The following is a 10,903-nucleotide window of genomic DNA, read 5'->3' on the forward strand; positions in this document are numbered from 1 at the left end:
GATTTATCCTACAGCTCTATGAAAGTGATAAAGATTAGGTCAGAGAAGGCTCTTCCAGGGTAAGGATGTGTGGGGTAAAGCCTTGGCCAGCATGGGGTGGATGTGTCCATCCCAGCCAGCAGTAATTCATTATTTTCTATCATGTTGAAGCCGCATCTCTCATCTAAAATGATCTTTTAAGAGCCTTCTGCTTTCCTTATCAGAATGTTCTGCACTTTAAAATTAACGGCTGCTCCCGGCCAGGCTATGGAAGCAGAGATGATTTTCTTCCTGCTGAGTGTTTGGTGGGATGAGTGCCCCCCTTTACAGCCAGCTCTTAGCAGTTTCAATAGCACTGATCCACATTCATCAGACAGGCAAATTTACAGCCTTCTCCCACCAAAAGTCCTAATTTTGTTGAACTTCTCCTAGGACTGCTCTGAGAATTTCCATTCCTACAAAAAATAAAAAAACAAACAAATAAATAAAAAATAAATTCTAGCAGCGGATGATGATGATTTTTTAATTTTCCCTTAATTAAATAAAACATGAAGGTGAAAAGATCTTTCATAAGAAATCAGACACAGAGCTGATGGGCAGTGACCTGCTTTGGATCTGGCAGCCAGATACCCAACCATGTTAAACAAGCAGCTCTGATACCCTGCACTTCCTAATTGTGGAGTGCATGGGGATTGGTGTGTCATTCCATAACCCCCCAACCTACACTGAGTGATCAAGACCATTGGAGACCCACTGAGGTTTTGGCTGAACTCCCACGTATTTTCTGCTTTTAGTCCAGTTTGGGAGACTATAAAATTAACCCCAGCAGCAAAGAGGATTTAAGTCCAAAGCCACAAAAACAAATCCCCTTGGCCAACTCTTCCTGCCATTCCCAAGAGAAGTCAGTCAGGTCACTTGGATGTTCTGATCCAAATTTGCTGCTGAAATCTGTTGGTAGCACAGAGACAGGTATCTGTGTAATGAGGTGATTTTGGAGCACATTTTGAGCTCCCCAAACCTCCCCCTTCCTGGTCCATCACTATGGGATCCCCATGCTGCATGAAACCAAAGCTCATGGTCACCAATCAGCTCTAGCCAAACATCAGCCCTTGAGGTCAACAGCTCAATGGTCCCTGGCTTTAACTTCAGCTCATTACCACCAAGTTGGTCATAGTGCTATTGCATAATGAAAGGGAAACAGTTACAGCAGTCAATGGACATTGATAGGATTCTTTGCCACTTGGCAGCCTCTCATCTCATTGGAACTCCTTTGCTATGAATTTGATCTTGTAACTGAAATCAAGATCGTATGGCATAACTACAACACATTGATCAACAGCCACTAAGGTTAATTCTTTCCCAGCCCTAGAATCTCTCTAAATGTTTCTAAAATCTTGGTCCATACATCAGTTCACCAGGATGAAATCATCTGGGAATCATTTCCAAAGTCCATTTCCACTTCCAAGTGGGAAAGCCCTCTCTGGCTGCTACAAGATGGGACCAGAAGGATGGGAAAAATGAAGAGAGATTTTAACAAAGAAGAGATGCAGCCCCAAAACAGTAGTAGCACTTGCATATGCTTCAGCATTCAACAGTTACTAGTATTTTGCAGGTGCTGTGCAGCATTTCATTACACCACTGTATCTCAATGGCATCGCTACAAGATCTTGATCTTAGCCCTGGCGCAATGGGAAGGGCACTGAGATGGACAAAGGGTTTCCCAGAGATCTCATTTCTGCAACAATATCTATCCCATAAACACCAGATCTGGGAAGAAAATAAACAGTTTTCCAGTGGTAGCCAGTGCAAGTCCAGGAGAAAAAAAAAGCAGAAAAATGAGATGGTAGAGATTTAAGCCTTGCTCTTTGCTCTGTGAGGTCTGTTTCTCTACTCATTCAGCTTACATTTTTGGACGCCAGTTGGGTTTGCAACCATTCTGAAGCAAAACTTTAGCAAAGCCCAGCTGCCAAAAGGTATGCACGTGGCTCTGACAACACATATCTCCTCTCACATCAAGATTTCCTTACATTGCAACATCCCCATTGCCACCTCCCCCCCAGACCTCCTCCAGCACTAGCTTTGAGGAGCAGATAGAGAGTCACAAAATGGCTGCAAATAACTCCCAGTCAGAAGAAAATATGTATGTTTCTGTTGGTTTCTATGTTTATTTCCCCCCTATGTGAATCCCTTAAGTTCCTTGCTGGCAGCTCTCCAGCACTTAGTACTCACATTTTTGGGGAGGTAATTTTTCCTTGCTCCATATACAGTTCATGAGCAGCTCCATCACTTCTTCCATTGGCCTGTAAGCTCCTTCACACCACAACCCCAAGGCATGGGAACCCTCTCACCACCAACTGCAGATCTTGTATTACACCAAAAAAGACCAAAAACATAATGACTCCCTCTTTTTTAAGGTAAACTGTAAATCTCTTTTTTCCAAAAAGCCCTTTAATCACTATTTTTAGCATGAGAAAAACATCCTACCAAGCCCCAACAATGACACAGGGAAGGGGGGATGATGATAAGATATATATAGATATATATATAGATATATAGATATATAGATATTTAAAAAAAAAAAAAAAAAAAAAAGTTGTTTGGCTTGGCTCATCCTTTCCTAAATAAAGCTCTGCTGTGACCTTTTGCATCTAACTAGGGACTTGGCTCCACCTGCCTCAACACCTCTGCATGATTCCAACACAGCTGGAGCCTCTGCCACTTCTTCCTTGCAGCTCCCCTGGCTTCAGTCTCACTCTCTGAGCGCAGGTGCTGCTGTGCACTGGGGTTCAGCCCTGTGGGATACGTGCTGTGCCTTATATCTCTGTACCATATTCTTCTCAGTGGTAGTCCCTACTGCCTGGGCTACCATCATCTCATAGTTGGGCCACTCTTGTCCCCTTGAGCAGGCCTTGCTCATCCAATGGTTGGGTGCCCGTTGACCCATGGCTGGCTACTCTCATGCTGTGGGCTGTCCTTGGCCCATCATTGCGACATTCCACAGATGAGCTGTCCTTACCCAATGGTTGGGCATCTGTCACCCCATGGCTGATATCACCCAATAGCTACTCTCATCCATTGGCCTTCCTCATTCCACAACTGGGCCATATTCACCCTATGGTTGTTCTTTCCCTATGACTAGGCAACACTCACTACACTGTTGGGTGTCCATTGCCCTATGTCTGGACTACCCTCACCCCACATTTGAGAATCCATCACCCCATGGTTTGATGTCCATTGGTCCATAGTTGGGTATTTATTGACCCCTGGTTGGGCGTCCACTGATCTGTGGCTGTGCTACCCTCATCCCATCGCTGCTCTCATCTCATGACTGTGCCATCCTTACTCTGTAGTTGGGTGCCCATCATCCAACAGCTGTCCTCACCCCATGGCTATGCATTCAACCCCACATGGCTGCCCTCTGTCCCAAACTGGACTACACTCACACCATAGCTGCCTTTGCTCTATGTCTGGACCATCCTCACACCATGGTTGGGTGTTGGGTATCCATCACCTGATATTTGGCCATTCACTGACCTACAGTTTGGCTATCCTTCACCCCATGGTAGGACCACACTCACCCCAAGTTTGAGTGTCCATTATCCCAGAGCTGGACATCCATCCCCCCTGCCCCACAACCACCCTCATCATCCTCCCTCAGGCAGAGCAGCCAAGGACCTTCACATGGTCCCTGTGCCCACACTCTCCATTCTCCCCAACTCAGTGAAGAGACCTTACTGCAGAACAGCGGGACAAACATGACCATCCCCACACATAGCAGGAATACCCACCCTGCGGGTGGGAATGCCATGCTCCTCCCCAGCTTTTAATCACAGCACTCAGGCATCACAGCAACAATAAGGAGTGAGAGCAAGGATTGCAGCAACCAGAGGACTTGCGGTGAGCAACAGCTGGTGAATGAGATGCATTTCCCTATCCTTTTTGAAACAATCAGCGAGCAGAAGGATCTTGGAGCTCTCTCGGAGCTAGGCAAGCTCCAGGCAGACTACGGGTGGTGAGTGTGCTCTGCAGAGGGAGTCCTGCTTCCTTAAGGAAACAAATATATATATACATATTGATGCTGGATGGAAAGATGGAAAAACTGAAATATGGAAATTCAGTGATTATATTTGCTTCTTGTTTCCATCCAGATTTTTGGTTTCCAGGGCTGGATGCACAGACCTGAAGCTACTTTAATTATAGCACAACGCAGAAAAAATATCTCTCAGTAAACTCTGGGAGTTAACTAATAAGGGGTAAGGAGGCTGTTCAGCCTGGGGAACAAAGGTAAATGTGACAGCATGGGTAATTCTGCTTTTCCCTGCACTTTCAGCCAGAACAGATCTGCACCCAGTTCTGCTGCTGCCAGGAGCTCTGTGGCTGTTCTGAGGACAGCTTCCACACACTCTAAGAAGGACCAAGTGCTGCAGGTAACAAGCCAAAGTGGTGGGGAAAGAGAGAGAGGGAGGATGGGGATGGGAGTGAATGGGGTGCTGAGTTGGCTCAGTGATGGGAAGGCAGTGCACAGGTTTTCCTCTGGAAAGCATTGTGGAGAAGTAAATATCCAAGGGGATGAAGTAATGGTAGGGGAAAATTTGGGTGGGCTGGGATGTGTTGAACACTCCTGCCCAGCTGTCCAGCTGTGTGGCTGGAGGCAGAGAACAAGGCTGACAGCGAGACACTGGGAGCAAGAAGAAATATGGGTGCCTTTATTTCCCTGCTGCGTGTCAGCTCAGGTTACTTTCAATCTCACATCCCGAGCTGCTTTCTCTAGCAGACAGCTCACAGCAGCAGGAAGACTGTTCAGTTAACCACTTCCTAGCCATGCTCCCTGTTTTTTCCACACCAAAGCTTCAGTATGCAACTACAGAGACCTAAACCTTGTGGAATTAGACACTGGGGACTGGTCTTTCTGCCCAGAAGCACAACCACAGTGAGTCTCTCTCCTCTTCAGGGTCAAGCCTTGTTGGGCCCCTGCCTTGCTGAGCCCTTTCCATGGCACTCTCCAATGACTCCTGGCAGAACACCTCAGCCCCTCTCTTCACAGGTCTCGACCTCTTGCTGGAGCTTAAGCCGCTCTTCATCCCTCTCTACGCCACCCTGGTGGCTGTGGCGTGTTTGGGGAACCTCTTCCTCATTCTCCTCATCACTCTCACCAAAAAGCTGCACTGCACCACCAATTTCCTCATTGGCAACCTGGCAGCGGCTGACTTTGTCATGTGCCTGGCCTGTGTCCCTCTGACTGTCTCCTATGCCTTCGAGGTGCGGGGTTGGCTTTTTGGGATGTTCATGTGCTACTTTGTCACCCTGATGCAGGCCACCACCGTGTTTGTCTCGGTGCTGTCCCTTACCGCCATCGCCATTGACCGCTACATCGTCGTGGCCTACCCCATCCGCCGAAGGACAAGCTGCAAGTCCTGTGTCTGCATCATGGCCTGCATCTGGCTTCTCTCCATCCTGGCCTCAGTTCCCACCTCGCTGCACACGCAATACTTGGATCTCAACACCATTGGCCATGACATGATCATCTGCGAGGAGTTTTGGAAGCACAAGGAGAGGGAGCGGCTGCTTTACTCATGTCTGATGCTCCTCTTGTCCTACATGCTCCCGCTGCTGGCAGTATCGGTCTCCTTCTGTGCCATCTCCCACCACCTGCAGAAGAGGAACATCCCAGGAGCTGCCTACCCGTGCCAAGACAAGTGGAGCAAAATGAAGCAGAAGACCTTCCGGGTGCTCACCGTCTCTGTAGTTTGCTTTGCTGTCTGCTGGCTGCCCCTCCAGGTCGTCAACTTTATCAGAGACATTGACGAAGAGTTCACCATCCTGGACAAGAGATATGTGAACGTCATCCAGGTCTCATGCCACCTGATTGCCATGAGCTCTGCCTGCTACAACCCCTTCATCTACGCCTCTCTCCATGACAAGTTCCGCTTCCACCTCAGCAGTTACTTCTACCGCAAGAAGAAGAGCTCCAGCACTGTGTCCTACAAGATTTCTCGGTTCAACATCTGCTCCACCTTGGCAGACACCCCAGCTGGAGTCCCGGATAAGACAGCTTTGCAAACCAGATTCTCTTAGCTGAACTTCCCCTACAGGCTTGCTCTTGGGCCTGGATGTAGATGCTTGTGCCTGGCGGGGAGAACAAGCACCACAGAACCAAGTGAAGGGATGTCTGTCCTCAAGTAGCATCTCTTCTGAGCAGCTCAAGGACATTTTATTCTTTGACACAAAGCACACCAGCACAACAACAATGAATACCACAACCATGTGAAAATAGCATAATCTTGAGCAGGATTTACCTGCTAGCCCCCATAGAGACTGGTGGATGTTTCCACCTGGTCTGACTCAAGAATCAGTGCCAATGAAACAGCTTTCCCTTGCCTTGTTGAAATAGAACAACGTATATATATCTGGATTCACAACTGGGTATATAATTGGTGTGATGGTAGTGTTCCATAAGCTTCAGTTTTCAGGAATGCCTACACACACTGACGCAGTCAAAATCTGCCCAAATACGAGTGCTTCATGAGCAAGGAGAAATGTTCATGCTGTACCACTGGTTGTGCAGCAAAGCTGGGGATGGGGTATATACATACACTAGATCTCCAATCACAGCTTACTATGCCAGGAACTGGTGCTGTATTTGCAGCACAAAGACGTCTCCCTGTGGTGTATATAGGGGTGGACAAGATGTTGGGTGCATTTAAAGAAGTCGTTGGAGTACACATTGTCATTTTGTAGAATAAAGATTGTTCCTAAGCAACAGATAGCATTTTCTGCCTCTGGAGGAACATCAGTTCTTTCAGGCAGCACTTAAAGAGCTGTTTTTTTTTTTTTTTTTGTTTAAATTGCAGTCCATTGGTGAAAGGACGTTATACATTCAGAAGTGTGTATTCTTCTGCCAGCTAGCATGCAGGGCACAACACCACAGCTTGTGTTGAGACACTTCCATCATCTGCTTGTCTTTCTGAGTAATCTCGTCTGCATAACCTCATAGGATAGTCCCAGTTTCTCCAGCCAGAAGTGTGCAGCCAAACAAGACGAAGTAGACGGGGCTCAAAGTAATGGAGTAGGTAATAAGAAAGGTACCAAGCTGTGTGCTTGCTGAGGAAGAAGTCACAGTCTCCACTCAGAGTGGTTTATATGCAGAGAAGTTATATGCTCTTCTCGGGCGGGGGTGGGAATCCTGCTCATGGGCTACTCTGACCCCAAAACTGCTGAATAAATTGTGAGTTGGACTCTCGTGTTCCAGATGTTGGTTGGACCTTAACAGCCCTCAGGCAACAACCTGCTGTTGGCTCACCTTACTGCTGAGACCTTCATGGTACACATGGTACACAGCACTGCTCACTCTGTTGGCTTCTTGCAGCTTTCTTCTGGCTACATAAGGCTGTGCTTAGGACCAAGGCTGAAGTATTTGTGCTGGAGTATTTTGCTAAGCCCAGGTCACTGCTTGTCCCTTCTGCTAATAAAAGCTTTAAAAAGCTCAGGCTGTGCGTTTGTATTGATTTGAACCAAAAAGATAAGGCCTGCAGTCACTCCCCATACATGCAATTTGATCCCATCACAGGAAAACAATCAATCTGGAAGTGTTTATCCATCACTGTCACAGGCAGCTGCTTGGAGTCTAGCTGGAACCAGGGCTGGAGCTCTGAGATTTTCAGGGAAGCTTTGCTATGACACAGCTTGGTGGTTCCTGTCTTTCTTTTATTTACAGGGAAATGACTCCCAGTGTGCTTTCACTCATTTGGACTTGTTACTACAGAATTGCCCATACCCCAGATTCACCTGAAATTTTGCAATGGCCAATAATGGGTCTCAGTATCCACTTCACACTTCTCAGATTTAGGGTGCAGTAGCCTGCTGCTCCATAGCCTTCTGCTTGAGGAACTCTGCACAAGTGTGAGATTGTGCTCTGAATTCCATTTGCCTGCACGCTGCCAGAGAGCACGTGGTGCTCACAACAACAGTGCTTGATGTGATTAGTTCTACATTTAATTAACTGGGAAAAAAAAAAAGGGAGATTGAAGCCACCCAGCACTTGCATTTCCCAGCCCCGTTGTGCTGCTGAGCACAGAGGATGCCTCTGATGGGGATGAATCAGGTGGGAAGCAGCAAAGAGCTCATGATCATTTACTTAAATTAATGGTTTTTGGAATAATCACATTCCTTCCCTGGGATTTTGCGCTCTGACTGTGCTGCACTTTCAAGTGTGTGGTGGCAGAAGAGAAGTATGGAGCTGGGAGGACAGACAGATGTATGGGTGGGGGGTGGATGGATGGATGGGTGGATGGATGGGTGGATGGATGGACGGATTGACTGCTGGGCTCATGTTCTCCAGGCAGTGAGCACTGCTTTGCTCCTCTGAGCTTTTAGTAATGCTGCAACCATGGTTCCTCCACTCAGCACAGTGAGCACTGCCCGTGAATCAACACCCAAAGCCAAGTCCAACCACACAAGTGTTCAGGATGCTGGATAGTTTTTCTAGTGCTGAAGTGCAGCTTGATCCGGTTGTACTTGGTAGGCAACATCAGACCATACAAATAGAAATGCAAATGGACCTTTTCATCTCAGATTTTCAGACTCTGCAGCAAAGCTCATTGCAAGCAGAGATGTTCTCTGTGGCAAGGATCACTTTGTTTTGCCACGTGGCTTGAGAGTTTTCTGCTACTCCAAGGGAAGGAGGACTCAAAGCCTAGGAGGGAAAAAAACACACAAATACATAAAAATGTGAACAAACCAATAGCAATTAAAAAACATCCTACAGAGTTGCTGCAGAAGTGAGCTAAAACAGCCAGGGATTTATTTCTTCCACCTTGTAATAGATGCTGATACTTGAGTACCATAGGGCTTGCATGTGGTTTCGGTTTGAAATAAGTGAGGCATCCCAAACAATAGAGATCTGTCCTCATTAGGAGTGATGCTTTGTGTCAGCTGGATGTTCCCAGGAAGGAAGAAGGGAGAATGGGCTCCACCTGCCTTGGCTTGCAGAGCTTTCCCTCACTAAATGCTGTGTGGAAATCCCCAAATCCCCCTTTCACTTACAAGCAGAGCTAAACCTTTTGGTGACCTTTCCACCTCATTACCTGCCCTGAGAACTGAGGAGAGGGAGGATTTTCTCCCCAGTGCCCAGCTCAGGTTCTTCACAGCTCTGCTGCCCTATTTTCCAGATGTCAAAATCCAGCTAGCAAAGCCCAGGCATGGGCAATTTTATTTTATTTTCTCTCTTGTCATGATGAGCACATGAAGAAGAGGCCATTTCATCATGCTGGGGATGAGTTTGGAGTCCTACTGGTGTTAAAGGACCTGCATGCCAAAGCCACAGCAAATTCTCCAAGTCAAAGAGGGAAGCCATTCTGAGAGGGATGCCAACTGCTCTTGCTGTTGCATGTGTTTGGAGGCAAGAGGAAGCTTTTCTAGACATTACACAGATTTTTTCCCCTGTGGGATGAAGTAGTCTGGTGAATATTATCGGTGCATGGTGTTGAAAAGTGCTCAGGGCTTTACAAGGAAGGCTCTCCTCCTGCTTATTCTCACAGCAAACAAAAGCCATAAGTAAAATCTTTTTGACCTTTGGCTAAAGATGCAGGGAAGACAAACCAAAGAATGAGAACACATGCAACGTAAAGTCTTAAATAAGCAAATTCACTCCAGCATCATCTCTTGTTTCCTTATCCTATTGCTATGGAAAGATGTAGGGACTTCTCCCTCTTTAACCCTTAGCCAGCTGGAAGGAGCGACACAGCTGGGACATGCTGTAGCTGCTGCTGACCCAGTGGTTTCAATTATATTTTCCTTGAACACAACAGAAAAGAAACACAATAAAGGAACAAGACCAGCAATGACAGCAGATGTAGGTTCTGGTTCAGCAGTGTGCAAAGACTCAAGAGGAAGGGGCTAAGGAAGGAGAAGGATTTCCTACAGAGATGGACTGTGGGAAGTGGTAGGAATGATGGCTTTTGGCCATCTGTGTGTCAGTGGCATAGGTTTGATATCCTCAAGGTCCTGCTGAAGATCTGCAGGTTTACAAAATCATGGTCCATAGGATGCTGTGATATGAAGCTCATCTTTGATCTAGTGGGTAGCCATCCTGACCATGACAGGGGCCTGGGACTGGATGACTTTTAAGGTCCTTTCCAACTCAAACATTCTATGGTTTTATGGTCCTCCACGGTATCACCAAAGATCCTTGTCCCTATTGAGTGTGATGTATTCAACCACTGTGAGAAAAAAAAAAAAAAAGAATGGGGCACAAAAATTGCCTGATCATTCTTTTGCACACAGAAATAAGCTCATAGAGATAGAGATGTCTGTGCTAGTAAATCCAGTATGGAAGCAGCCATATTTTTTTATGGTGTTTGGAGGCCATATGGGGTTTGCTCCTCTATGTGTCATTTACTGTCATCTATAGGGGACGAGGATGTGGTCCAAGGTGCAAACTCATTGCTTATCAAAGGCTGCTGAGAAACATGGGACAATTTCTTTCAAGTTTCTTACAGAAAAAAAAAAAAAATCCTCTCTTCTCAAGATGAGACAAATAAAATGAAGAGGCCTTTCTCCTGCAGGTCCCTTGGCTTCCTCTTCCCCTTCCCCTTCCTTTTCCCCTTCCCCTTCCCCTTCCCCTTCCTCTCCCTCCCCTCTCCCTCTCCCTCTCCCTCTTCCTCTTCTTTTTTTGTCACCAACTGATGAAAATCCCTGCAGTTTCAAAGCCAACTTAAACCTCTCCTAAAATCCAGGTTGAATTAGAGGTATTTACTGAATGGGCAGATTTGGCAGGTTCTGTACTATAGTAAGCAGTAAACAGACAAAACTGAGCTGAGGATCAGGGGTTTTAAAGGAGTAGAGGAGGGCAGCTTTGAAAGGGAAGCCTCACCACCCATGGGGTGATCCATAGCAGGTTTACCTCTCTGTATTCTCATTCTCCCCC

General features: G+C 46.7%; 1 protein-coding gene across 2 annotated transcripts; it reads left to right on the top strand.

Moving 5' to 3' along the window:
* The first annotated feature begins 3,749 nt into the window (after nt 1-3,749).
* LOC125694316 (prolactin-releasing peptide receptor-like) lies at nt 3,750-7,309 on the top strand. Of its 2 annotated transcripts, XM_048947308.1 has the most exons (2): nt 3,750-4,406; nt 5,293-7,309. In XM_048947308.1, the coding sequence occupies exons 1-2, from the start codon at nt 4,278-4,280 to the stop codon at nt 6,052-6,054; spliced, it is 891 nt and encodes a 296-aa protein (XP_048803265.1). In that variant the 5' UTR covers nt 3,750-4,277; the 3' UTR covers nt 6,055-7,309. The 2 variants fall into 2 exon arrangements, with proteins under 2 accessions (XP_048803265.1, XP_048803263.1); XM_048947306.1 differs by lacking the exon at nt 3,750-4,406 and having other exon boundaries at nt 4,972-7,309.
* The last annotated feature ends 3,594 nt before the right edge of the window (nt 7,310-10,903 follow it).

The sequence above is a fragment of the Lagopus muta genome, chromosome 6 (assembly GCF_023343835.1).
Source record: "Lagopus muta isolate bLagMut1 chromosome 6, bLagMut1 primary, whole genome shotgun sequence".
Lineage (NCBI taxonomy): Eukaryota > Metazoa > Chordata > Aves > Galliformes > Phasianidae > Lagopus > Lagopus muta.